The sequence below is a fragment of the Triturus cristatus genome, chromosome 8, assembly GCF_964204655.1.
Source record: "Triturus cristatus chromosome 8, aTriCri1.1, whole genome shotgun sequence".
NCBI lineage: Eukaryota > Metazoa > Chordata > Amphibia > Caudata > Salamandridae > Triturus > Triturus cristatus.
This window is the reverse complement of record NC_140591.1, coordinates 857,587,322-857,613,860: the sequence shown is the minus strand read 5'-3', so window position 1 is coordinate 857,613,860 and position 26,539 is coordinate 857,587,322. Positions and strand designations below refer to the sequence as shown.

The 26,539-nt window shown below is 45.7% G+C and overlaps 3 protein-coding genes across 5 annotated transcripts in view; 1 reads left to right on the top strand and 2 right to left on the bottom strand.

The window, feature by feature from the left end:
* CMSS1 (cms1 ribosomal small subunit homolog) overlaps positions 1–26,539 on the top strand; it is a 1,297,886-nt gene that overhangs the window by 936,478 nt on the left and 334,869 nt on the right. The gene's annotated exons all lie outside the window — the stretch shown is intronic.
* The window catches only part of FILIP1L (filamin A interacting protein 1 like), a 946,987-nt gene that overhangs the window by 854,180 nt on the left and 66,268 nt on the right, over positions 1–26,539 (bottom strand). The gene's annotated exons all lie outside the window — the stretch shown is intronic.
* LOC146805175 (uncharacterized) overlaps positions 10,020–26,539 on the bottom strand; it is a 66,468-nt gene continuing 49,948 nt past the window's right edge. Inside the window, exon 4 of the mRNA XM_085620663.1 lies at positions 10,020–10,368. Within this exon, the coding sequence (XP_085476789.1) occupies positions 10,020–10,368 (349 nt within the window). The remainder of the gene's footprint in view (positions 10,369–26,539) is intronic.

Here is a 26,539-nt window from a genome sequence, read left to right as displayed (position 1 = left end):
TGTTTGATATTTCATGTGTGCTCGGGTACGGAATCTAAATTTTCTGGGACAGTTCCTCGCCTCTTTTACCACCCTCTCAGCTTCTATACACATGTTCATACCGGCTTGCCACATTGCTTTGGATCAGATCTGCTGCCCCACATTCTGGCAGTGTCCCTTTTGGCAATGATGAATCCCAGTATGCAGAACAGCAGCTTAGCTCTGGAGATAACTTCACAAAGGATACCTATTTCTAATTAGCAAACGCATCCCAAGGTGTACTTTCTTGACCACCCCTCCCCACCTACTACACTTCAATCAGCAAATCTACTCTTAATGAGCCCAACTTGCACAGCAACCCCAATGCTTCAGAGCATTCCTCCACACACATTACCTCTAACACCCACCACACCCTCAAATACTCTGTGATCTCAGATTCCACAACACATCCTGTTACCACAATGCTCAGAGCTAAAAGTCTTAAACACAAAGGCCTGATAATGAGCAGTTCCAGTTAAATGCAATAACTATCAGATTCCTATAATAGGCTGACACCAATGTATCCAGAATTTATTGGCTAGGATAATTATTGCATTTTGTTACGGAAACAACATCCAGATTTCGGTGCTTACCACACCAAAATATGCATGTTCCGTTACTAGGAAAATACACCAGGAAACATGATTTAGGTGAGATGAAGTAGAGTATTTATTGCAAGCACCTCATCCATTAGGAACCAGCAGCAATTGACCACTGGCTCACACACTGCAATCTATAGTCTAGGTTCTCCATTCTATCGGACATCCTACTGCTGTATGCAGCTAGATTCCCCCTTTACCAAGTTACAAATGTTTGCAAACTTAAACAAGACTAAGTCTAATCAATTATGATTCTTAATACTATCCACAATTACAGCAGGACTTAATCAACATAGTCTTTTGGTGCGAATTTCAACACATTAGATTTAACCAAGATAGTCTTTTAAATACATTGACCCTTACGGTTACGATTACTTTTCCTGCAAGTCATGGCCCCTTCTTCAGAAGGTTTACCCTCCTCCTTCTCATCAGAATAATTTGTACTATCTTCTGACAACCCCTCTTGATTAGAGTCCACACCAGAATTTAATACCACAACACAACTCTTATTTTACATTCTTCCATCTTCTGTTTTGACAGCGTTGTTGAAACACTTCACCACTCTCGTGGGCTTCATAAACCTAGACCAAGACGTACATCCCCCAAGAGCTCTTATCCTCATCCAACCTCCTACTTTAAGCTTCACCCACTTCACACTTTTCCTCTTGTCAAAATACTCTTTCCTCTTCCTCTGCAGTTCAACCTCTTGATCTTTCCAACCACCTGTTCCATTATTTTTTTGCCCTTTGTCTCAATTCGTCCATCCTGGACATAACAATGTGTTGGGAGCCCTGTCTTTAAACATCTCAAAATGAGTCTTTCCTGTGGAAGTATGGAGTGACGTATGATGAGCTGTTATTTTGTTTTGCAATTAACCCTTCCAATCTAATGAATTCATCCTTGACAATTGAATGCTCTCCTTAATTATTCTATTGAACCTATCCACGGCTCCATTGCTTTCTGGATGAAATATTGAGCAGTTTTTATGAACAATCCCACTGGAATAAAAAAACTTTCATACTCCTTGAGCAGAACTGTAGTCCATTTTCCAGGAGAATCGATACAGGTAATCTTTCTCTTTTAAATACCTCGTCCAGGAACTTGATAAAATTGGATTGTCACTTCTTGCACACTTGTAACTTCCACCCATCTGGAATATAAATCCCTTCAGACCAACTAGTAAGGTTTTTGATGTTTAACTCTCAAAGGACCTACAGTATCAATGGCAAACTCCTGCCAAGGGTAATCTGTCAATTTGTGACAAACCACTGCCTCTGGCAGTGCACCAAAACTTTATCACTGCCATTGCATTTGACACAGTCTCTCACCTTACATTCAACACACAGATCCAACTCCGGCCACCAAAAATTTGCCCTCAATCTTTACTTTGCTTCAACTATCCCCATATGGCCCTGGTGTGCCTCTGATATTAACCTACTTCTCAAGTCGAAAGGAGGAATCAATCTCATTCCCCTCAATAGCATACCTTTGTCCACTGTTAACTCATCTTTCATAGCGAACCAAGACTTGGACAGTGACCTCAATTGACCAGACTTGACCGCTTGTATTATTTCAACCAACTCACCTTCCTTTGCCAGTTCCTCCTCCCAAATATCCTGTGTCAAAGCACCTAACGTTATCTCACAGATATTAATGTCCTAATCCAAAAACTCCTCTACTAGCTCCTCTTGATCTCCTCAGACTCCAACCAAGATAAACAATACACCAAAAGATTGCTAATTCCAGGCAAATGTTCCACTTCAAAGTCCTGTAACACAGCAACCCACCGTCTAATTCTTGATGAAATAAAATCCAGACCTTCAGGAAAATCTCCTCCAACAGTTTCTGATCAGTTTATATATCAAACCCCGCTCCCCAGATAAAATTCCAAAATGTATTCAATTCCAAAAAGATTGCCAGCACCTCTCTTTCAACCACTGAATAGTTCATTTCAGCTCTACGTAGACACCTTGAGGCTCAAGCAATGAAATACTCCTTACCATTCCTTCTCTGCTTCAAAATTGCCCCAAGTTCTTTGAAACTCTCATCCTTGATAATAATAGCTTCTGCCCCTGGAATAAATGCTTGCAAATTTGGTGCATTTTTCAATTCACTTTTTAAACTCACAAACTCTTGCTGTCAATCTGAACTCCATGCATATTCCTTATTTTTAACCAGTTGAGTCCTCAAATGTGTGGATTTTTCAGCTACAGTTGCTATGAACTTGCCAGGGTAATCCACCATGCCCAGAAAAGAAACCACCTCTTCTTTTGAAGATGGTTCCCTCATTCTTACAGTGGCATCTACCAGTTCCTTGTTGGGTGCTATCCCTCTTTGAGAGATCAAATGCCCTAGATAGTTTACCTCCTGCACAGCAAACTATAGGTTTCGTACTTCAGACGCAACCCAGCTTCCAAAGGTCTTTTCAGAACCATCCTCACTGTAAAGTTGTGTTTCCCAAGACTACTTCCATAGATCAACAAATCGTTCTATTAACATTTTACACCCTTTAATACTGACAACATTACTCACTGAACACAGAGGTAGCTGATATATGTCCGAATGGCATCCTCGTGAGCTTAAATGCCCCTATCGGAGTAATGAAAGCCATGAGCTCTTGGGAACTCTCAACCAACTCAACTTGATAGTACGCGGCTGTAAGATAAAGTGTGATAAAGTATTTTGCTCCAGCCAGGGTAGACACTATCTCATCAACTTGTCAACAGTGACCTCTCTATTGAGCACTCCTAGGTCTACACAAAGCCTAATATCATCATTGGTCTTTCTGGCCACCCGTAATGGAGCTAACCTGTCACGCCGCTGGCCCTGAATCGGCTCACGGCTCTCACCTCTCCGGGGCACGCTGCCGTACTGTGCGGTGTCCTGCAATCTCCCCTGCAGAGTCCTGCGTTGTGTTGCGGAACGCTCTAGCACTCACCAGATACCTGGGGCGTCATGGTAGCAGCCACAGGGGCCCATTCTTAGTTTTGCTGAGGGGTCAGTCTGGAGGCATTGTTCTTCCTGGGAACATGTTTTCACTAATCTTTGCCCCAGAATGCTTCAAGAATGGTTTTGTTTCACCTAACCATCATGGCAGCACTTCCATGCTTTCTCTATTATCTTTTCCAATCCAAGATGGTAGCCTATCATTTCCTCTTCATCACTTCCTGTCAATGGGTATTTAAGGGGCTGAACTTTCTTTCTCTTTGCACTGCAATACTCCTCGCTCCTGTTGGTGTGTCTTTGGTCCTTTTTGAGATTTTCCTCTGGATTTTCATTCCTATTGAGAATCTTGCCTCCTGGTGTTCCTGTTTCCAGTGTTCTCTTCTGGTCCTTCCTTCCTTCTAATCTGCTGGCTGCAGTTCTGAGTCCTATTCTCTCCTTGGACACTTGCTGTTTCAATCCGCCTCCCGGAGTCTCCGCTACTACCAGATTTGTTTTCTCTTTGGGGTTTATCCTCTTGGGCACTCCCTCTGGATGGCACTTTCTGCTCTGGCGTTTCATTGTCAGCAGCACCGTGGCTACCGGAAAGGGCTGGCCCTACCTTGGGCAGACAAGAACCATCAAGACCTGGAACTGTTTCGCACCAAAACCCTCAAAAAAGTTCATACAAAAACAAACCTGACACTAACCACTCTGTTGCCTCCACCGGGGTTATTGTTTCCTGGTTAATTAACCTCTGTAACTCTTGATCAATCTTGTGTTAAACAGTCACAGCAATGCATCTTACTTTAGCTACAACAGGCAATACCCCTTTTCTTAGCTTTATGCGGTATGTATATCCCCTAAAACATCCAAACCCCTCTTTCAAAAGTGGTGGAAACTCTGACACAAAATCATATTGTCCTTCCTCCACCTCTTTTATCTGTACCTGGGGCTCAGCATTGGGATTTAGAGTGATTCCCAATAATTGCTGATGTGGCCATCCAACTAAATCATCCTCCTTATTTGAGACATGGACTTTCCCAAGCAAAAACGTATAGCTTAACTCAATGCATGCATTAAAGTATCCTGCCATACTTATGGGTTGCCCACCATAACCACCTGGATGTACATCCACAGCATGCAATTAGTTTTTCTTCTCAAACCATTATACATATTTCTTATTAGACATGATGGTTAAATGAGAACACAAATCAAACTTCATCTTTAGTTCCACTCCTTGTATCTTCACTGTTCCACTAGAATGTTCCCCACTTGATTTTTGATTTGAAATACAATTTCATGAGTGACCTCTTTAACCTCCTTTTGTTCTTTCTACAACTTGTCTCAGCAGTATTTTCTACATTGACCTTTCTTCCCAAAACTGTGACATGCTACATTCCAGCTGTACAAATCTTTGCATAAGCTCTGTGTCCACTTCTGTCACAGCGAAAACATTCACCTGTGGATTTTGTCTGATCATCCTTTGCCACCTCTTTACTTTTACCACACATACTACAAAGCTAAATGTGTCACCACCAATCAATATTGTATCTGTCACCTCACCAAACAGGCTCTGATATGTACTGACTTGGTAACATTAATATCACCAAGCATGAAAGATATTCCTCTTGCCATTTCAGTCAGGTTCCTTTGTGGTTGGACTTGCACTGCCTGTGTCTGTTCCTGACATAATTGCAGGACAACAGGAGGTGTCCTGTCACCGCAACAGGCTCAGTAATTAACAGGAGATGTGCCTGTCATCACAACAGGCACCGTTCAATTTCCTTCACAACTAAACAAAATGATGCACCAGCTGCACCACTGATGGTGAAATCGTGCTGCCGCTACTGCCTTTTCATTAAGGAAGCCAGACTAGAGCCTAACTTTCTAAAGTGGCAACTCGCACAAGACAATACGTGCCTCTCCACCGGATATCACCGCATCTCCTTGCTTAATGCATTAGTGCAGTGCCCAACTGCACAAAATGGCCTCCCGCACACTGCCTTGTATGCTTTTTCCTGTGGGATTTGCTCTTGTTCCGCCATAAACTTACCCAACATGGCTGAACACACGCCACAATGCGTGCTTTTTCTACAGGAAATTGATCTTTATTTACTGGATGCCTCAGAGTTGGTTACTCACCGCATCACCAGCTCCATCGCGGATATGCACCAAAGAGTGACGCTCCTTTGCCCACAATTTTAATCAAAGCGTTCCTCCTCCAACTCACTGGTAACTGGTGCTGCTAACCCCGCAGTGATCACATTCAAGGGTTGACACAGGTCACGTCTTGTTACAGCCGCTGCTCCCACATAGCACTTGTAGAACAAACAGTAGACAGCAGTACAAACACCTCACTGATGTAGAGGTGCTCGTCCCTCTGAAAAGACCCCATGCTCATTGCCAGTGTAACAAGAAAAACACGCCAGGAAAGCGAAGTTCTCTTGAGTTAATGTAAAGCATTTATTGCAAGCACCTCATCCATCAGGAACCAGCAGCAACTGCTCACAAACTGCAATCTATACTCTATGTCATACATTCCATCTGACATCACACTGCTGTATGCAGCTAGGTACCACAAAAAACATCCTGATTTTGGTGTTTGTCACACCAAAATATGCATGTCCGGGTAAATACCGAGGCCTTAAAGCCTGTTTATTCCAGCAGGTTTGTCCTGCCAAAATATAACGAAGGCTGTGATCTTTATCACACCTGGTAATGACCAGGTATGATAAATATTGCACCATTGGTAATTGTGATCCCTGCACAAACAGGTGTTTGTGCATTGATCGCAATTTAATGGGCCACTTGTAATCAGGCACTTAATTGGTCTGACCAAGAAACCTCAGATCAATCATGTCCTTTCTACCCCAGCGATGGATCTTCTATGCGTCACGCGTTACATCAAAGCTGCCTTCCTGAACTGCCTGTCTCTTGTCTCTGAAGTACCTTTCATGTCTTCACTCAAGACTGTGACCTTGATACTGTTGCACTAACAGATACCAGATTTTGCTAATCCTCTGTACCAGCATTTTATCGGATCTTGACACTTGGATACAATATTCTCCACCTCCATAGATTAATAAAACTACTGGGGTGTTGCTCACATCTAGAAGGAGACCTCTCAAATGTAAACTGATTAGCTCAATAAATTCCTCCTCAATCTAATGTCTTAAGGGGGCGATTCCAAACAACATACCCAACCACTCAGGCCAAGCATCTTATATTACCCTTCTGACACCAAAACTGTATATTTGTGGTTATCGTGATTATAGCACTTATCAGCTCATCTCCTCTTGTACGAAGGGTTTTGCGGGAGATTACAACATCTACAGGAAAAAAGGCAAAGATACCCACACATTCATCCTCATATCCTTTATATCAGACAAGAACCTCTACCTGCGATAATGGCTCTACTCTGTGCCCAATTTTCATAAAGAAACATCGCATACGTGTCTCTAACGTTCTCAAATTAAATCGGTCTTGCCATTTCTCCATTCCTTTCAAACTCCTGACCATAATACACAGAAATGGTAAAATCTAGAGATTTCAAACACATCAATAAGCATTCACAAATACAGTAGGCCTGGCTTTGATGTGCCAACTAGTGCATGCTAACACAGGCGTGCAAAAACGCAGACTATTTGGGCATTTTATATGAGCAACCTTGCTTGCTGTGCCTCTCAGATCTTGTTTTATATTTCCCCAACTTGGAGTGCTGTTGTTTTTTTTTTTTTATTCCTCAAACGTGCGGTGCTGGTGCTGCACAGCTCCTCAAGCTTTAGCAATATAAAGCGGCACAGCTACTACTATGATCCCCAAAATAACCCTTTAGAGACTCTTCCCTACTCCAACCCCTCCGTGCATCATCTCATACTTCTTTTTACTATTCTGATCCCCCGAAATAAGCCTTTCTAAACCCTCCCTCTGACTCTTCCCCTCCATCTCCCTTTTACTCATCCCCCTCCACCTCCCTTTTACTCATTCCAAGCCTCCTCCTACTTCTATGAGCTCCAAAACAAACAAACAAAAAAGATTCTAAATCCTTCCCTTCTATACCTCCATTATCCTTTTCAATCCAAATAACAGACTAACATGTCCACCACTCAAATTAATTTCATATTTCACTATACTAATTCACCACTAATCCTTTATGGGTTCTGAAGCAGCGTGCTACTCGCTGAAAAAGCACTTCAACACACCTCGTCAGGGGTAGTAAGCGCAATATAAATGCAAACCTTTTTACCTCCTCTACCCCTTCCCTATCCTTCTCAATCCAAAAAACTGACTAACATATCTGCCACTCAAATTACTTCCAAATTTTACTACACTAATTCGCCACTAACACTGTATGGGTTCCAGAGTAGCGTGCTACTCGCCAAAAAAGAACTTGAACACCCTATTAGGGGTAGCAAGCGCTATATAAATGCTAATCTTTTTCCCTTCTCTATCCCTCCACTATCCTTCTCAATCCAAATAACTTAACATATCCACCACTCAAATTACTTTCATATTTTCACTATAGTAATTCACAACTAATCCTTTATGGGTTCCGAAATAGCGTGCTACTCGCCGAAAAAGCTCTTCAACACCCCATCAAGGGTAGCAAGCGCTATATAAATGCAAACCTTTTTTCTCTCTTCTATCCCTACGCTATCCTTCTCAATCCAAATAATTGACTAATATCCACCACTCAAATTACTTTCATATTTTCACTATACTATTTCACCACTAATCCTTTATGGGTTCTGGAGTAGCGCACTACTCACCGGAAAAGCGCTCCAACGTCTCGTCAGGGGTAGTAAGCGCTATATGAATGCAATTACAATACAATAGAATACAAGAGGCATAGCACAGTTAGTCTGCATGCATGTGTGTGTGTATGTGTTTGCATACGTTAGCATATTAAAGCAAGACCTAATGGTTTTGCCAATGCTTGTTTGCTATTTAAATTGTTCAGGCAATGAGTTTGTAGACACAACTCTGCACCTAAAGGCTACCATGTTTTTATGAAAGTGAAGCAAAAATACATGAAATAACCACATTTGTTCTCTATGGTAAGATTCGCAGAAGCCCTTAGGATTTGGGGGGCTGACATATGTCAGACTCTTCAGATTTCTTCCTTAGCTGCAAGGCTTAAAACTGCTGGAATTCCTTACATTTTTCGACATGTATAACGTTTCTTGTTTTTTTTCCAGCCAATTATATACCATATTTTTTATTATCCAGTGTTTAAAAAGAACTCGAATTGTTGCCACAAATTTACGGGGTTTATTTGCCTACAAAAGCAACTGTGACTCGCAAGTAATATGAAACTCGAGGTCGTTTTGAAAAATGCTCCTCGCGGGGCCTGTCTGCGGCCCGGGCTCCTATGAAACAGCTTCTACGGAGAGGGCCGCTCCCCAGGGCACGGCGCGAGGCAGTGTGTCTGCTGCAAAAAATGCTGCATTAAATGATTTCTTGGAAAGATTCGAGAATTTTATAGGCACAAAAAGAAAGGAATCTGAGGTTCGTGCTAATGTTTTGCAGAACATCCGTTACGAGAAGGGGTTTCACCGAGTAATAGACCCCGTTCATTATTCTGTCACTGAGACCAAAAACATATTTTAAAATAGGCCGCATCTTGCTGCTTGAGCGCACCTCACAATTTAACTCGCCTTTATTGCTTTGTGTTATTAAACGCGTGATTCGGAAACGTGGGCTTGGCCCCATTTTTTAGCGGGGAAGGATGAAATGTGGCCGGCGATGATGAATTAACAGGACTGCAGTTCAGACTACGCTTGTTACACTGGTAGATCACGATAGAATTACATTTACTGAGTCGAGTCACGATTAGTTGAACGCATCCAAACATTACTTCGAATACGCACACGCCTTTTGCTTTTTATAGATTCCAAAGAATATGTGTCCTGGAACAAGACCTTTCCCGTATCCTCGCCCTGCCAAAGAGTGCTCCCATTGGTTTGCGCCCAAATGGCGTTAGACTAAGGGCATGGCGGCAAAGTGCTCTACAACCTGCTATTTTGTTAACAGTGCAAAGCCTAGCTTTGGCAGAACTTAAGTAGTCATTCAGATAAACTGCCTAAGTAAACTGTATTACTGAATATAAAGTAAGAGTATGAACAGCTAAAGTAGAAGAGTGGAGTTGCCTCCTTTAATCATTTTAGGGTCGGAAGAGTCAGTACGAAATTGATCATGTAATTGTAGTGCCCCCTATAACCAGGGCTTTAAGTGGGATGAAAACAATGGGGGTGGGAGTGGTCCCTCAAAGGGGCGTGGCCAATGTAATTAAAGGCGTGGCTTAAAAACACATCAACTGAAAATCTGTGCTTAGCTTAGAGTGCCACCTGACTGGTATTTTGCTGCTTCTGTCATTGCATCCAGATATGATACAACAAGTAACATTATACCTACAACAAGTCAGGACTATGGGCTTTGTCAATGGTTGTTAGTTGCATAAGATAAATAAGCCTTTTTTTAAAATCTGTTATAACCCATGATAAGGTGGATAAATCCAACTTCCACCTCACAGACCAGGACCGTAGGATCAGGTGGAATAAAGTCATCCCTGGTGATTTTTTTCCTCAATTTAAAAAGGAAGGTTGGTTCAGAGTTGATCACGTGCCTTGACCCAGAAGCCGGGAATGTGGAAGTATTAGAGGCGTACTCTGCAATCTGCTCACAGATTTCAATAGATCTTCGGTGTCCTGTTAAAGTAAAGGATAAGGCCGAGTTGGCATGGTTTGATAAAAACTGTTCACTGGCAAACAGAAAGTTGAGAGCAGCTTTGAACTGTAAACCAGTGAATCGGTCCACCGTAGCCCAGCTTAGGAAAGAATATACTAAAACTCTGGAGCTTAGGAAAAAAGAGATCCGAGAGGACGCCTGGGAAGAACTATCTTCCGTTGACGTCCTCCGTAATAGTGCGAAGTTCTGGTCTGTGGTTAATAAACCATTTTTCTGTGATCCCTGCAATGACCAATTAGATTGCGGTATTGGGGAACACCAGTGGTGTGCTCACTTTAAGTCAGTCTATGAAGCGGAAACAAATGGAGGGTTGAACCTCCCTCTCCCCACTTTAAACCATTATACTTTATCGGTAACCAAGGCTGAGGTGGCTGAGGCCATCGGTAAGATGAAGAGCAATAAGGCTCCAGGACCCGATGGCGTCCCAGCGGACCTTTTTAAAGCTGATATTGAGACTTGGTCTACAGTTCTAATGAATATTTTTAACAGGGTCTGTGTCGCAGGCATTCCGGACACTTGGTCCGAGTCCGTGATCATACCCATATTTAAAAAAGGCAAACGGGGGGGATCCCAGTTGTTACCGTCCTATCTCCCTCATTGATTCCGCAGTAAAAGTCCTGGGGCGAGTAGTCTTGGGTAAAATAACAGAATGGTTGGAAGATACTAACACCCTTTCATGTTTACAATATGGGTTTCGAAAGGGTCGGGGTACCATAGACCAAAGCCTGAATCTTTACCTATTAATATGTAAATATACCATAGCCAAGAAAGGGACGCTATATCTTGCCTTTATGGACCTATCCTCGGCTTTTGACCGAGTGAATCGGTCGAAACTATGTGAACTTTTGCTAAAGCGTGGCTTAGATGAAAACATCGTCTATTTTTTAGCAGATCTACATAGAGATCTTACTGCCACCGTTAGATTCGACCGCTTGGGTAACAGTACAGGCAAGATCGGAATTTCTAAGGGAGTTAGGCAGGGCTGTATGTTAGCCCCCTTGCTTTTTACTCTTTATATTAATGACCTAGCCACCGCCTTAATCGAGTCATGTAAGGATATACCGAGGGCAGGGAAGTATTGCATTCCTGCATTACTATATGCAGATGATGCTGCGTTGCTAGCACGTACGGCAGTAGGGCTGCAAAGTCTTTTAGATTCTTTTGCTGATTTTATGAAAAGACTTGATCTAAGCGTGAATTTTGCCAAATCCCATGTTATGACTGTAGGTCGTAAACCCAAGAGAGCTAAGACCATGCTCTGTGAGGACCATGTCCTATCTAGAATTACTAGTTTCCCATATTTGGGGGTCATTTTTGATGATAAATCTTCATGGGTCCCTCAATTAGCAGCCAAACGAAATGCCTTTGCCAGGTCAATCTCAGGTGTCTTGGATTTTGCCCGTAAATTGGGGGTAAAGCCAATGCAGGCTATGTTGAATATTTACGCAGCTAAATGCATTTCCATAGCTATGTATGGTGCGGACTTGTGGGGTATTAAAAATGTAAAGGATCTTCAGGTGGTAGAAGACAAGTTTCTTAAATCCATTCTATCACTTCCCCAGGCAACCCCCGGTTATATTGTCCATCAAGAATGTGGGGTTGAGTATTTAACAGACCGGATAGCATTGGCTCCTCTATTAAAATGGCTATCAATCTGGCAAAATCCAGATCTTGAGTTAAACCGTGAAATTATAAAGGATTGTTTATCCCTTGAGTACGGCAAGGCTATCCCTTGGCTGAGCTATGTTAAGAATTTAACTAATGAATTAGGTCGCCCAGAATTATTCGACAACCCAAACAATCTATTAAAGGGGGACACAACATGGGTGAAAGACCTACACAAACACCGGACAACCCTAGCTAGGGAGGAAAAGGAGCTAGTTAAACCCACAGTAAAGGCTCATCAGCTAATTGTTACTTCTAGTAATATTGAACCTTATTTGACTATTGTGAATAAAATGAACCATCGTTTCTTATTGACCAGGTTTAGACTGAACAAATTCCATCTTTTGCTCACTGAATCTCCAGGGTGGATGAAGGACAGGGATTTGGAGATCTGTTCTTGTGACAGATTCTCCATTAAGGATACTGCCCATTTTATCTTTTTTTGTGAACATCTGTCCCCTCTCCGCAAAAAGTTTATCATCCCCCTTATCAAAAATAAAGGATTCAGACAAGTCAAACCTGCTCTTATGTATCTCTAGCTGTTAGGCACTACTTGGGAGATATTCAATATAGCTAATTTTCTGGCTATTGCGATGAGATTAAGGAAAAAAATTGACTGGATATAGTGTTGTTCTTAAGCATTTTTTGAACTCTGATTAAACTTGACCAAGTCTTCTTTTTATTATTGTTTTAAACATATTTGTAAATGTCTATTTTTAATGTTATTTATTGTATGTATTGTACTTTTATGGTTTTTGAATTGAACCGAATAAAGTAATTTTGACTGACTGAAATAAGCAACAACTGTGGCTTTGTTGTATAGAATATTAAAAATGCTTCAGATCTGAAACGATGAGACTGTGAAAGAACTATAATGAGTCTCTTTGAAGTTGCATCAAAAGTAGTGAAGGGTGGCACTGCTGCAGATGTAAGATTTTTTTTTTCCACCGAGGATGAGGGTGAAAATGGAGAGTCCGATAGGGATCTGTGTAGGCAAAGGCTTTTTAGAATTGCCGGAGCTCAGCACCGGCAGGAGCCGGCCCATTTAAAGCCCTGCCTATAACTAATGTAGGAGATTAGACATGCTTCTGGTTTACACATCGTTTTGTAGAGATGTTATTCTGAAAGGAGTCATTTATCAGTCGCGTTAGTATACAGCCTCTTTGATTTGCCCTAGTAGCCCTGGTGCCTGGAGGTGGGCACGCAAGCAGATTAATACGGAAAGCCGATCCAAAGGTCTGGACGTAAATCGTGTAAGAAAGGTCATGTACAGATATGATCAGCACTATTCAAAATAAAAAAGGTGTATTCTTATAATATTTGTAGTCTTTTCACATTAGTGGTTCTTAGTCTTTTGACTTCTGAGGACCCCCTCCGAATCACTACTGGAGGCCAGGATCCCAGTCTAATCAATTTCTACAATTCAACCTTCAGAACTGTCCACCAAAAGTACTGAAATACATGTACATCCACAACTTATGAAATATTTTATTGGAATCACAAAGAAAGAATATGCAAAAATCAAAATTTTAATGATAGTGGGAGCGTGGATGCTCTTTTTGTTGGCACGTACCTCTGCTTCAATTAGGACCATCCATCCTAGATTATGTTTGCTGTACATACACATGCAAAAAGAACAATTGATGGACAGAATGCAGAACAATGTCATACATTCACTCCCGTACAGAGATCTGGGCCTATATCCATCGTTTTATTGCTGCCTGTGCTATTCCAGTTTGAACCCAGCCATATGCAAATCAGTCTTGACCCTGTGCCCAATGGGAACAGTCCAGCCAACAATGTCATACATTCACTCCAGTACAGAGATCAGGGCCTAAAGCCATTGTTTTTTTTGCTCTCCATGCCACACAGGCGACCTGAGAAGAAACGTTCTTGATGTGCAGCACTTAAGGTTCACGCATCCAGGTCCTTATAATAAAGGCCAGCACAGGACCCATCATTACGCGCCTATGGAACATGCTTCCTTGTGGATAACAATCATAGAGCATTGACACACTCTTCATCCTATATATTTTTATAATTTGGGGAACCAAGAACCGCGGCTCTCCATCCGTTGTCAAGCCATCAATGCCCTGAAGAAGTTCATTCCTTAATGAACGAAATGCGTTGGCTGGAGCTCATGTTGTCTGATGAAGTTTTAAATAAAGGATTGCCCTACATAAAGGAATTGGTCAGTCTTACTTATTGGAAAAGACACTTTGGGAGTGCACCTCTCCACGCTTGTATAAATATAAACACATTCTTGTACTGCTGCTCCTTTGCCCTGACCACGATGCCTTCAGTGACCCACGAAGCAAGTTAATTTCTTGTGCCTTCTTAACATACCCTACATTGTTTTTATAAATAGAGAACATTATCGTCGGGGCTACTGGAATTATGCAGCAGGTGTGGGTCAAATTGTGCGGCAGGGTTGATTTAATTATGCAGCAAGAAAGGCAAATTGTGTGGCATTATGTGGCACATTTTGCGATAGTAATACTTCATTATTTTGTCCTTTTTAGGTCGAGCCTAGCGCAGCGCCCATGCGCTGCTCTATGGGAGGCTTCTGGTGAGGGCTCAAAACTTCTCCGTGTGGGTCGTGCTCCTCCCACACATCTGATTGTCCTTTGCTTGTGTCTTTCAGTAATGAAAGCACGCAAATGGCCAAAGGCGGGTGCATGTCCCACCTCTCGTTCAAATGTTCACTCCCACAGCATTTTGCCTGCAGGAGCGAGCAGCGGCGTGCAGGGCAGCAGCTACAGTGCCTCCTCCCCTGCACCACTCCCCCTTTTGTTTACACGCAGCATGCTCTACCCCTCCACCCACCCACTCCCAATGTCCTTGCCTTATCGACCATCGGTTGTCCATGCCTGCCCTTTGTCCGTGCCCCTTTGAGACCGCTAAAACTAATTCCCGATCAGAGATAAAATGTAAATGCTATGTTTAACAGTTAATACCTGCCTTTGCCTCTTCTCGTCAGTACCCTTTCCCTGCATTCGTCAAAAATATTTTCCATTAACAATGCACATTATGATTGTAAATCTGTGTCCCGTAACTAAAAATAGTGCGTCTAAGCCGGCCGCTTTAGTTAGTGTCGTCATGGTCTTCCGCCCTTCATCTGCTTCCCTGCTTTTCAATACTCTTTTCAATTTCCATAACTGTTACCCAGAAGTGGTTTATGTGTTGGAGCACGGATATGGAAGACCCCGAGTAGGTACAGCAGAAGTGTGACTCGCCAGCTCCTTCAGCAGAAACGCCCTCTTTCGGAACTTCTTCTGGAATATCTGCAAGCCTCAACAGAAGCAGATGTTGGAAGCCACTGAGGGATGGATTCTGTATATTATTATTTTTTACTACAGCTACTGTTTAATTGCTGTACATCTCTTCGTATAGTTGAAGCACCCACTAATCCCGTGTGAGCCTGCCTTCCCACACTATCCCCACGCCTTTCCTACTGCAAACACCAGTTTGTGCTCCCAGCCTCACTGCAAAATTGTTGCTAGTTTTCTTTTCAACCGCCACACTCTCATGGCTGCTCGCCGTTTAATTAAGCACCAATTTCCAATCTTAGTACGAGTTGCTGCACGAACCCGAAGTAACGGTGCTTATTTAAGGTAAACTTTTCAACAGTGACTTCGTCAATGGCTGTTTTATATGTAGTCCTCGATGTCTAGTGTCTAGGTGTATTAGCAAATTGCAGGGTTTCCACCTCCCCACGGACGACATTTTGTACTGTGTGATTCACTACTTTCGGTTTCCGCTGAGGTGGAACCACTGGCTCTTCACTGCACTGCTATCTCTGCAGTGACGAGAGCAGTGTCGGGATTGAAGGTGTGCGGAGGGGGCTGAGTGTGTGGGTCCAGACACCATGTCCTAGCCCACCAAACACAGGCGAAGCCAGCCCAGAAACAAGCCCGATTTGGCTTCGGGAATTGTCCCTCTATCCCTCTGCACTGTAGTCCCTGTGGCAGCGCCAGGATGGCTTCCCTACTCCATGGCAGACTGGAAGGATGGCTCAGTGAAGGTGAAGTACTGGCTAGTGGTGGTAGGAGGTGGCCACGTTGGCAAGTCTGCACTCACCATTCAGTTGATCTAGGTGGGCGCACTATGTCTGGCATGCACAGCTCATCTATACCCGCACTCCTCAGACCGGTTGCAAACTGTCCTTCACCCAGCTAAATGATTAAAACTTTATCAAATACTAAATCAAGGGGATACAAGGTGGCTTTCTAGAAAAAAAGTGCCAAGTTCCGTTAAGGAAAGGCAGGTGGTACTCTATTTGTAGGTTGATGTCAATAACTTCCACTGGTGTAACAAAGAGACCAATTTCCAGAGCGGCTCAAGCCTTTCAGCACCTCAGTAAAAGCAACCGCACATATCAGCAAAGCCAAGGGATCCCAGAGATCCCACAGTGTTACTGATGTTTAGCTTGACAAAACCGATGTTCACTGCGACAAGAGTGAAGTGCAGAGCTCGGCAGCAAACCGAGATTCACATTGAGCTCCCACATGTGACTTTAGGATTGTTTTCTGCATTTTTGATTCCTTTCGGGAGGGAGGGGTTGTAGCATCTCAGGTAGCTTGATTTCGAAGACACTTTGGAGTGCTGTGAGAGTGCCCGGAGAGAGACGTGGAGCTTGTGATGTTTGAAACAGTTTAAGTAATTTTTAGAAGTGTACGATTACATAGCAGACTATTCAAAACAAGCATTGGCATAGCCAATAGGTCTCGCCTTTGGCACCTTATAAGTGTTTAGCCATGCACAGTTGATGTTGTTGCACCAAGGATATTGTGCTGCATAACTAAATACTTATAAGGCCCCAAAAGCGAGACCTATTAGATATGCCAGTGCTTGTTTCATGATTACTGCCAATGTCTTATGTTCCTTTCTACACATACAATTCATTATTCTGCATGTGTGGTCTAATTCCATTTATTTATTCTTTTTACAAACGTTGTCCTTGCAATAAATGTGCTTTAATTGTCCGCCACAACCAATCATACCTAGTTGGACACTGTAGCTTAACTTCGCATCAATGCACGGCGCTGCCCCGGCACACATACATTTACACATGCTTTAATAACAGGCACAATTTATATACTGTAGGCAAATGCAGAAAAACACGGTGAAAAGGGCGCTATCGAGGAACATTTTAAGTTTTCAAAACTTTCATTTTGTCATCTTCCTTGATGACATCCGAATAAAAATCCCAGAAGTAGCACAGCCGTCACTCCCAGTTCCAAATTAGAGAAATAAAATAAAGAGATGAGTTTACCACCAATAAAGAGGGAAATCGGCGGCAGGAGCTTCAAGCTGGGGCTGAGACAGTGATATCCAAGAGGAACACCCCCTCTCATCTGCCCCCGCCCACCCCTGTTTACCAGACCTTTTTAACAAGCTTTTTATTTATCATCAGAAGTAATAAAACAAGGTGAAGGAAGGGATCTCGGTCACTGGCACCAGGTGGGTCTAAGTGTAGAATGGCATGCACAGTGCTTTGTACCTTGGTTACAATAATGCCCTGCTCGGTTAGCGCATTGGTAGTTATGAGTGGGTGTGATCATGGTACAGCACTGGTTATGCAACTGGCTTGCTTCACAACAGGGCTTTAGTAAATTCCAGAGGGTTTGGATAGGTCAGAGCCCCATTTATGCCACTGCTGTTCATCACCCCGGTTTCCATGTGATGCGAGCTGGTTTGCTCGAAAGCATGCAGCTTCCACAGTGAACACACCGGTTACACAGATCCAGTGGCTTCAGTGATCAACTGGACAGGGCAGACCACGTGTGTCCTCTCTGGCACAGGCAGATCGAAAGGCTGGAATATCCTGGAGAGGATGTGGCTGAATGGTTAGAGTGGCCAACTCTGAAGCTGGGGAATCAGGTTCGAGTTGGGGGGAGGCTCAAACATCCTGTGATTCTGGACAAATCACCAAGACTCCCTGTGCCTAAAAAAACATGAATGTGTCCAATGGTAACGCAACTGGTGCTCCTGTAAAGCGCCCTGACACCTCAAGGGTCGAGTTCGCGCTATATAAAAATAATCTGAACCGGCATCTTCCTACCCAGTAAATTTGTAGCCACCTGAATTAATGCGTAGGACACCCACATGCCTTTTTAATTAACAGAAATTACCTTTTACCCTGTTGCATTTATAACCAGAATCAGTAGTTTGAAAAGCAGGAGGCAGCTCTCATCCTTCGTATGAAAATAAACCTTTAAGAAATAGAACGTTTAAATGCACTCAACGGTAAACGCTTTTTCACATGCACAGAAGCCCAGCCCATGATTTTTACATGCAAAGAAGGGCAACAGGTTTTAATGAAAAGCCATCCTGAAAGGACAGTGGGCAGAATCAGGAAAGGTGGTCTGTGTTTTCCGCCAGGAACTGCATTTCTGGCTGCAAACACAACCCCGTAAATGTCTGGGTGTTTTGAAATGCAGACACCTTCCCTTCTGAGTAACTAAAACCATCTAGGGGAAGATATGAATTGTGAAGAGAAACTGATTCACTGCTTGTAAACGTACATGGGGAAAGAGGGCAGAGTTCAGAATAAGAAGTCCAGAAATGAATTGGAAGCAAAGTAATTGGCAGAGATCAACAAGTTGACAAGGGTGAGCGAGTTTGAGAAAGGCAGTGGAGGAGCAAGCGCGCGCGGCCATGCTAATTGAAAACAGATGGCCCCTGTGCGCCGCTGCTCGCTCCCGCAAGGTGGATGCCAGCACAAGCACGAGTGCTTGAAAAGAGCTGACCGATTCCTAAAAGTCATCTCCTAGAGCAACGCATGCGAGCTGCCTATGCGAGACCTAAAAAAATGACTAGCATAATGCCCTTCTCTCAGCACTTTTCTACCTTTCCATTAGGAATTCACTCTCAGCCCATCTAACCTCTTCTCTCCCCCAAGGATAATCAAAAATGGAAAAAGACAGTGGCTCTGTCTCTGCTGCTTCTGGGTCGAGGGGCTTTCTTCAGGACCTAGAATAAAATGTAGGAGATGGCTAACGTCCTATTCTTAAGATATATTATCAGAATATTAACTGAATGTAAGGTCAATAGTACCTTACGGAGTCCTAATTAGGGCTTCATCTGTAAAACTGACAGCGCTGATCCTCGCTCATTCAGCAGGCTGCACAACTTGTGCTGACGCTTCTATCAGGTTCCCGGGTGGCCGCCAAACGACCTGCCTATGTGAATGAGGGTTTTTTAAGTACTGACGGTTAGAACACCCGAGCCCTGGTTGCAGGTACAAGTGATCCATTCCCCATTGATTTTGGCTGGCTCTAAGGAAGCTGAATGGATCATAGCTCCTTCTACCTCCCCCACCCCTGATTTAAATAAATTAAAAACATGGAAGCTAAAAATTTGTGCTTAGCACAGTGTGCCTCCCGACTTGTATTTGCTGTTTTCTGTCATTGCAAACAAGTAATATCATACCTACAACAAGTCAGGACAATGGCTGTTGTGTACGATAAATAAGCAGCAACTGTGGCTTGTTGTATATAATATTGAAAAAACTTCCACTTAAAGCCCTGGTGACACCAGGACAGTGTTTCTGCTCCTGAGTTTCAAGAAGAGAAGGGAAATCCAGAGAGAAAATGACTCTCTTTAAAGGATTTCCCATCCCCTACAACCCTCACCTGGCATGACGTCATGCTGTAACTTCTCCACTAGTGAAAAGTGAGCAGTGTGAGCATGCGCACATCGATGTGCCTGCTGTCACTGCAGTCCGGCAAAGAAACAGACAGACTGTGCCAGGGCACAAAGCAGAGCCCGATAGAGACCTTTTTCGAGGCCCCCTTTAAAAAACTGCCGGTGCTCAGCACCGGTGAGACCCAGCCCACTTAAAGCCCTGGTCTGTGGAATAATATGCATTTTGACCTTCGCCTTCTGATAGCCCTGGTGAGGACAGTCTCGAAGGTACTATTCTGGTGTCATTTACTGCCTGCTTGTTCTTGCCAGGTCAGATTCAACTAGGTTACATTAATTCTCATTGTGTCACTCTTTCACTAGTTGTGATGTTTCAGTTTTATGTTCAAGGTCATTATTACTGGTCTGGAAAGGATATTGTGGAGTCAAGCTATCCTGGCCCAGACAGTATTACCATGTATAAAGATGAAAAAATAATGAAGTAATACGATCAAAAATATGACACATTATGCCACAAAATTTGTTTTTCCTAGCCGCATCATTTAGTCAACACTGCTGCATAACTTGGTGCTCCCGTGCCGCATAATTCCAGTGGCCCCTGACATACATACATACAATGGAACTGGTGCAACCTGGGCTTTAAGTTGGGCAGGTCTCGCCGGTGCTCAGCACCAGCAGTTCTTAAGAGCAGGTGCCGAAACCTTCAGAGTGGGGGGAAAAAAAAAGCTTAACTCTGTGATGGTAAAACTCTCATTGCTTTTGATGTACCTTCAAATCGACTTGTTTTTCAGTATCATATCAATCAATCAATCATTGACACTTATAAAGCGCGCTACATACCCGTAGGGTCTCAAGGCGCTGGGGGGGGGGGGGGGGGGAGGGGGGAGCCGCTACTGCTCGAACAGCCAGGTCTTCAGCTTCCTCCTGAAGGAGAGGTGATCTTGGGTCAGGCGCAGGTCGGGAGGGAGGGAGTTCCAGGTCTTGGCGGCCCGGTAGGAGAAGGACCTTCCTCCTGTAGTCGCTCTTCGGATGCGGGGGACGGCGGCGAGGGCGTGGTTGGCTGATCGGAGGTGGCGTTTGGGAGCGTAGAAGTTGACTCGGCTGTTGAGGTAGCTCGGGCCTTGGTCGTGTAGGGCTTTGTGTGCGTGCGTGGGTGAGGAGGCGGAAGGTTATTCTTTTGCTGACGGGGAGCCAGTGAAGGTCTCTCAGATGTCCGGAGATGTGGCTGGTTCGTGGGATGTCGAGGATGAGTCTGGCCGAGGCGTTCTGGATCCGCTGGAGTCTCTTCTGGAGCTTGGCGGTGGTACCGGCGTAGAGGGCGTTGCCGTAGTCCAGTCGGCTGGTGACGAGGGCCTGGGTGACGGTCTTCCTGGTCTCGGTGGGGATCCACCAGAAGATCTTCCGTAGCATGCGTAGGATGTTGAAGCACGCCGAGGAGACGTTGTTGACTTGCCTGGTCATGGAGAGGGAGGAGTCCAGGATGAAGCCCAGGTTTCGTGCATGGTCTGTCGGTTTGGGTGCGGTGCCCAGGGCGGGAGGCCACCAGGAGTCGTCCCAGGCGGAGGGTGAGGAGCCCAGGATGAGGACCTCCGTCTTGTCCGAGTTCAGTTTCAGGCGGCTGGTCGTCATCCACTCGGCTACCTCTTTCATCCCTTCGTGCAGGTTGGCTCTGGCGGCGGCGGGGTCGTTGGTCAGGGAGAGGATCAGCTGGGTGTCGTCGGCGTAGGAGATTATGCTGAGGTTGTGTTTGCGTACGATGGCCGCGAGGGGGCTCATGTAGACGTTGAAGAGGGTGGGGCTCAGAGATGATCCTTGGGGGACGCCGCAGATGACTTCGGAGGCCTCTGACTTGTACGGTGGTAGGCGGACTCTCTGTGTTCTTCCGTCGAGGAAGGAGATGATCCATTCCAGCGCCTTGTCCTGGATTCCGATGTTGCTGAGGCGCCGTACTAGGGTGCGGTGGCAGACCGCGTCGAAAGCCGCGGAGAGGTCTAGGAGGATGAGGGCCGCTGTTTCTCCATTGTCCATCAGGGCTCGGATGTCGTCGGTGGCGGCGATGAGGGCGGTCTCGGTGCTGTGGTTGGCTCGGAAGCCGGACTGTGAGGGGTCGAGGGATCCGTTCGTTTCGAGGAAGGCGGCCATCTGCTTGTTGACGGTCTTCTCGATGACTTTGGCTGGAAACGGGAGGAGCGAGATGGGGCGGTAGTTTTTGAGTTCGGTGGGGTCCGCTGTGGGTTTCTTGAGTAGAGCGCTGAGTTCGGCGTGCTTCCAGCTCTCAGGGAAGGTGGCGGTGTCGAAGGATGTGTTGATGATGTCTCGCAGGTGGGGTGCGATGACAGCGTCGGCCTTGTTGAAGACGTGGTGAGGGCAGGGGTCGGTCGGTGATCCGGAGTGAATGGAGTTCATCGTGCGGATGGTGTCTTCGGTGCTGATCGGGGTCCAGGCGTGGAGGGTGGTGGTAGGGGGAGGTTGTTCGGTCATGGTGTGCGTTGGTTGGTTGTTGAAGCTGTTGTGTATGTCCGCGATCTTGTTGTGGAAGTATGAAGCGAGGGAGTTGCAGAGGTCTTGCGATGGGGTGATGTCGTTGTTTCCTGCGCTGGGGTTGGAAAGCTCTTTCACGATGTTGAAGAGTTCCTTGCAGTTGTGTGCGTTGTTGTCCAACCGGTCCTTGAATGCTGTTTTCTTGGCGGCGCGGATCAGCTGGTGGTGTTTCCGGGTGGCAAGTTTGAAGGAGGTCCTGTTGTCCGGTGTCGGTTCCCTTCTCCAGACTTTCTCGAGGGCTCGGCAGTTCTTTTTGGAGCTCTTGAGTTCATCGGTGAACCATGGGGCCTTCTTGCTGCCGGGTCTGCTAGGCGGGGTCCTCAGTGGGGCTAGTTCGTCCGCGCAGTTGCTGATCCACTTCGTGAGGTTGTCGGCGGCCTGGCTGGGGTTCGCTGAGCTGGCAGGAGGGTGCTGGTTCAGGGAGGTGGCGAGCTGGTGTGCTGTGATCTTGTTCCAGCTTCTGCGGGCGGCCTGTTGCTGGTGGTGGTGGGTCGTCGTTCTCTTGAAGGTGAAGTGGACGCAGCTGTGGTCCGTCCATTGAAGCTCAGTGGCGTGGCTGAAGTCGATGTCTGTGCTGGAGGAGAAGACTGCGTCGAGTGTGTGTCCGGCGAGGTGGGTGGGGGTGGACACCAGTTGCTTGAGTCCCAGGTTGGCGAGGTTGTCGAGCAGGGTGCTGGTGTTGCGGTCGTTGTTGTTCTCTAGATGGAAGTTGAGGTCTCCCAGGAGGATGTAGTCAGCGGAGGGGAGGGCATGCGGGCTGACGAAGTCGGCGATGTCCTCGCTGAATTGTGTGCGTGGTCCAGGGGGTCGGTAGATCAGGGTGCCTCTGAGGGTGGTGTTCGGGTCGGTGTGGATCTGGAAATGCAGGTGTTCGGCGCTGGTCAGGGTGTTGTCGGTGCTGGTCGTGAGACGGATGGTGCTCCTGTGGACGATGGCGATGCCTCCTCCCATCTGGTTGGCGTTTCGGTCCCTCCGGACGATCTTGTAGCCCTCTGGGATGGCGATGGCGATGTCGGGAGCTGAAGAGGTGTTCATCCAGGTCTCCGTGAGGAAGGCAACGTCAGGGGCTGTGGCGTCTAGGAGGTTCCAGAGTTCGATGGCGTGTCTGTGGACGGAGCGGGTGTTGAGCAGGATGCACTTGAGGTGGGTGCTGCTGGTGTTTGACTTGGCGGGTGTTGGTGCGAGGCAGGTCCGGATGCAGGAGAACTTGCAGGCGTGGCAGCTGAAGGGTCCGTGGGTGCGTCGTGGTGTGGCTTGGTGGCACTCTGGGCGTCGGCCGGTGTTGAGTGCGATGAGGGTGGCGGCTGAGTACGTCCTGCGGGTCGGTCGGGGTCTTCGAGGTCCAGGGGTCCTGGCGCTGGTCGCGATCCGGTCGCGGACGGGCGCAGACGGGCTTACCTTTGGCGCGCCTTCGGCGCACAATCGGCGCGCCCGCTGCGCGTGACCGCTGCGCGTTCGCACGGTCGCCATTTAAGGCGAAGTGCGCGGGTGGGCGGAGCAGCTGGGAGGCGGGAGCGGGGAGGGTTACAGAAGAGAAAAAGGGGCGGGGACAAGCGGCGGTGGCGGGAAGGGAGGGCGGAGGGCGGCGAGGTAGGCGGACAACAAGGAAGGAGAGCCAAAACACGGGCAAAATGAAATTAAGCTAAACAGGCACAAATATTTGACAAAACAAGGGAAAAATGAAGTTAAACAGAAACAGGCACAAATAATCGACAAAACCAGGCAAAAACAATCCCCGCAGCGGAGGCAGCCGGCAACCGGCAAACGAGGCAGCAGCGAGGCTGAGGGCAGTCAAGGGGCACACGCAGCAGCTGGTGGCCGTGCGGCGCGGGGGTGTCCCACAAGTGGGTCACACTCACCTGCGTCGCACAGTCGCCATTTAAGGCCAAGTGCGCGGGTGGGCGGAGCAGCTGGGAGGCGGGAGCGGGGAGTGTTACAGAAGAGAAAAAGGGGCGGGGACAAGCGGCGGTGGCAGGAAGGGAGGGCGGAGGGCGGCGAGGTAGGCGGACAACAAGGAAGGAGAGCCAAAACACGGGCAAAATGAAATTAAGCTAAACAGGCACAAATATTTGACAAAACAAGGGAAAAATGAAGTTAAACAGAAACAGGCACAGATAATCGACAAAACCAGGCAAAAACAATCCCCGCAGCGGAGGCAGCCGGCAACCGGCAAACGAGGCAGCAGCGAGGCTGAGGGCAGTCATACAGGGCAAACTTGAGAACCAGTTACATAAAACGAGCATGTATTTGTTTTTTGAATCACAGGATGTTGAGCCCACCTCAGGCTCTAACCTGCTTTCTCAGTTCGAAAGTCTGCAGCTCTAGCCTTACACCACAACCTCACCCACAAGAGCAGAAGCATTTTCAATATTATATACAACGAAGTATTAGTTGTTGCTTATTTATCTTATGCAATTTACAACTATTGACAAAGCCAACAGTCCTGGCATGTTGTAGGTGTAATGGTACTTGTTGTGTTAAATATCTGGGTAAATTGACAGAAACCTCAAAATACCAGTGGGGTGGCACACTATGCTAAGTACAGATTTTTAGCGTAAGTTTTTTTTAGGCCACGCCCCTATTGGAGACCCCACAGTTTTTCTATCCCACTAAAAGTCCTGGGTGCCACATTTGAAGGAGCAAAGAATAGGGTCCACATAGAAATGTGTCATAAAAAGATATTTTGGTATCAAAGCTTCATTCTGCAGTGTACTGACATTCGCACATGGTTCTGGTTGCTACCAACATAAAATGTACAGCTATGCTAGGCTGATGCCTGGAATTCCCTACCGTCAGTTTAGAACAGGTTGATGGCGAGGTTATGGTTGGACAGGAATCAGCAGCGGGGTTTAATGAGTGCCCTCATAAATACCCTAAGCATATCTGGATGCCCACAGTGATTCCACTTCAAGCCCTGCCGATCAGGCGACTGAGTCAGAGTTACAGATGTAAAAGCTGGACCCGTGCCTGTGCACAAATAGACTGGAGTTACTGGAGGCGGGTGCATGGCATTCTGTTCGGACACTGGATACAGTTTCTCAAACAGAGTTACGGTCTATATTGAGTGATTTGACGGCACTCACCTTCGGAGCTGTCCGGGTCTTGACAGCAGATATAATTGAGAGTTCCAGGAAAAAGGATTTGGATATTTTTGGGATGGGTCTTCCATCGCTTTAGCTTAAAACAAGTTTCAGTTTTACTGCCCTCGCTCAATAATTGCCCTTGTGCTGCTACTCTGTTGTTTTGCCTCTCATTTTAGTTTGGTTACTGACTTTGCACCATGCGGCTACCTCTGAATTGTCCGTAGAGTCTAGACACAGTCGATGAAATAAGGAGCTCCTTGTGTTTTGAAGACAATCCAACTGCAAACGGCAACAAGATGGATCACCTAGACAAGTTTCAACCTTAAGGCAATTTGCCAGTAGGCAAACCACCCCTTTGCGGGTCGGTAGGAGAGGACAGATTCAAAGAATTCTTACAAAGGAGCTTTAATGGAACTAGAGTTGGATATTCAATTGTCTCAATTTGTAGAGGGTGCCAGGTGTTATATTCTAGTAAAATCAAAAATTTGCTGCATGTAATACAATCTTCTTCAAGACTTACACAGTTAAAATGAGGTTCCAGCAATGGGTTGTGGGAGTCCGAGGTGTTGAAGACAGTTTAGAAAGATGGAAAACACGACTCTACCTTTGCACTCAACCTGTGTTCCGTTGGCAACTGTCCGATTTTTTTTAAATCACAGATAAATCAAAATGTTTAAGATTGCTGACAATCTCACCTTAGTCTTCGTTGGGTATAAGCCTTTTTTTCTCGTCGACTGGGGAGGGAAAAATATATTTGTTCTCTAAGTGCCAGAGCAGACTGTAAGCCAGTTTGTTGCTGAATACTCCCAGGTCGCTCTATGTCCTGTCAGAAGGCTGCTTGAATAGCAATACACAGCCCTGAGTAAGGCCCCTTCTCACCTTACGAAGATATTGACCCTCAAATTCAACATTCACAAGATTGGAGCGACGACACACAGTATGGGATCCTGGGTGACTTTAGTTTCCTAGAGCCACGGATCGCATTGATCGTTGGGACATTATGGAGACCTTGTGAAGGGAGGGCTTCTAAACCCTGCCATGCATTGCTATTGTATGGAGTGCAAAAAGGCTGAAAAGAGTTCCAGTGCTCAATTTGAGGTGGTGATTGCAGGTAGTGGGCAACGTCACTCATTTTGGTGACTTTTTTATGATCATACTTGTCCACAGAGCAAGAGAGAAAAGCAGAAAGGTGATGGAGGGAGAAGACAAAGATAAAAAATAGTAACAAATGGAGACAGCAGGGACGAAAAACCACCTGGGAGAGTGAGATAATAAAAACAAATGAAATGTGGGTGGTGGGAGAGAGGTCTGAGG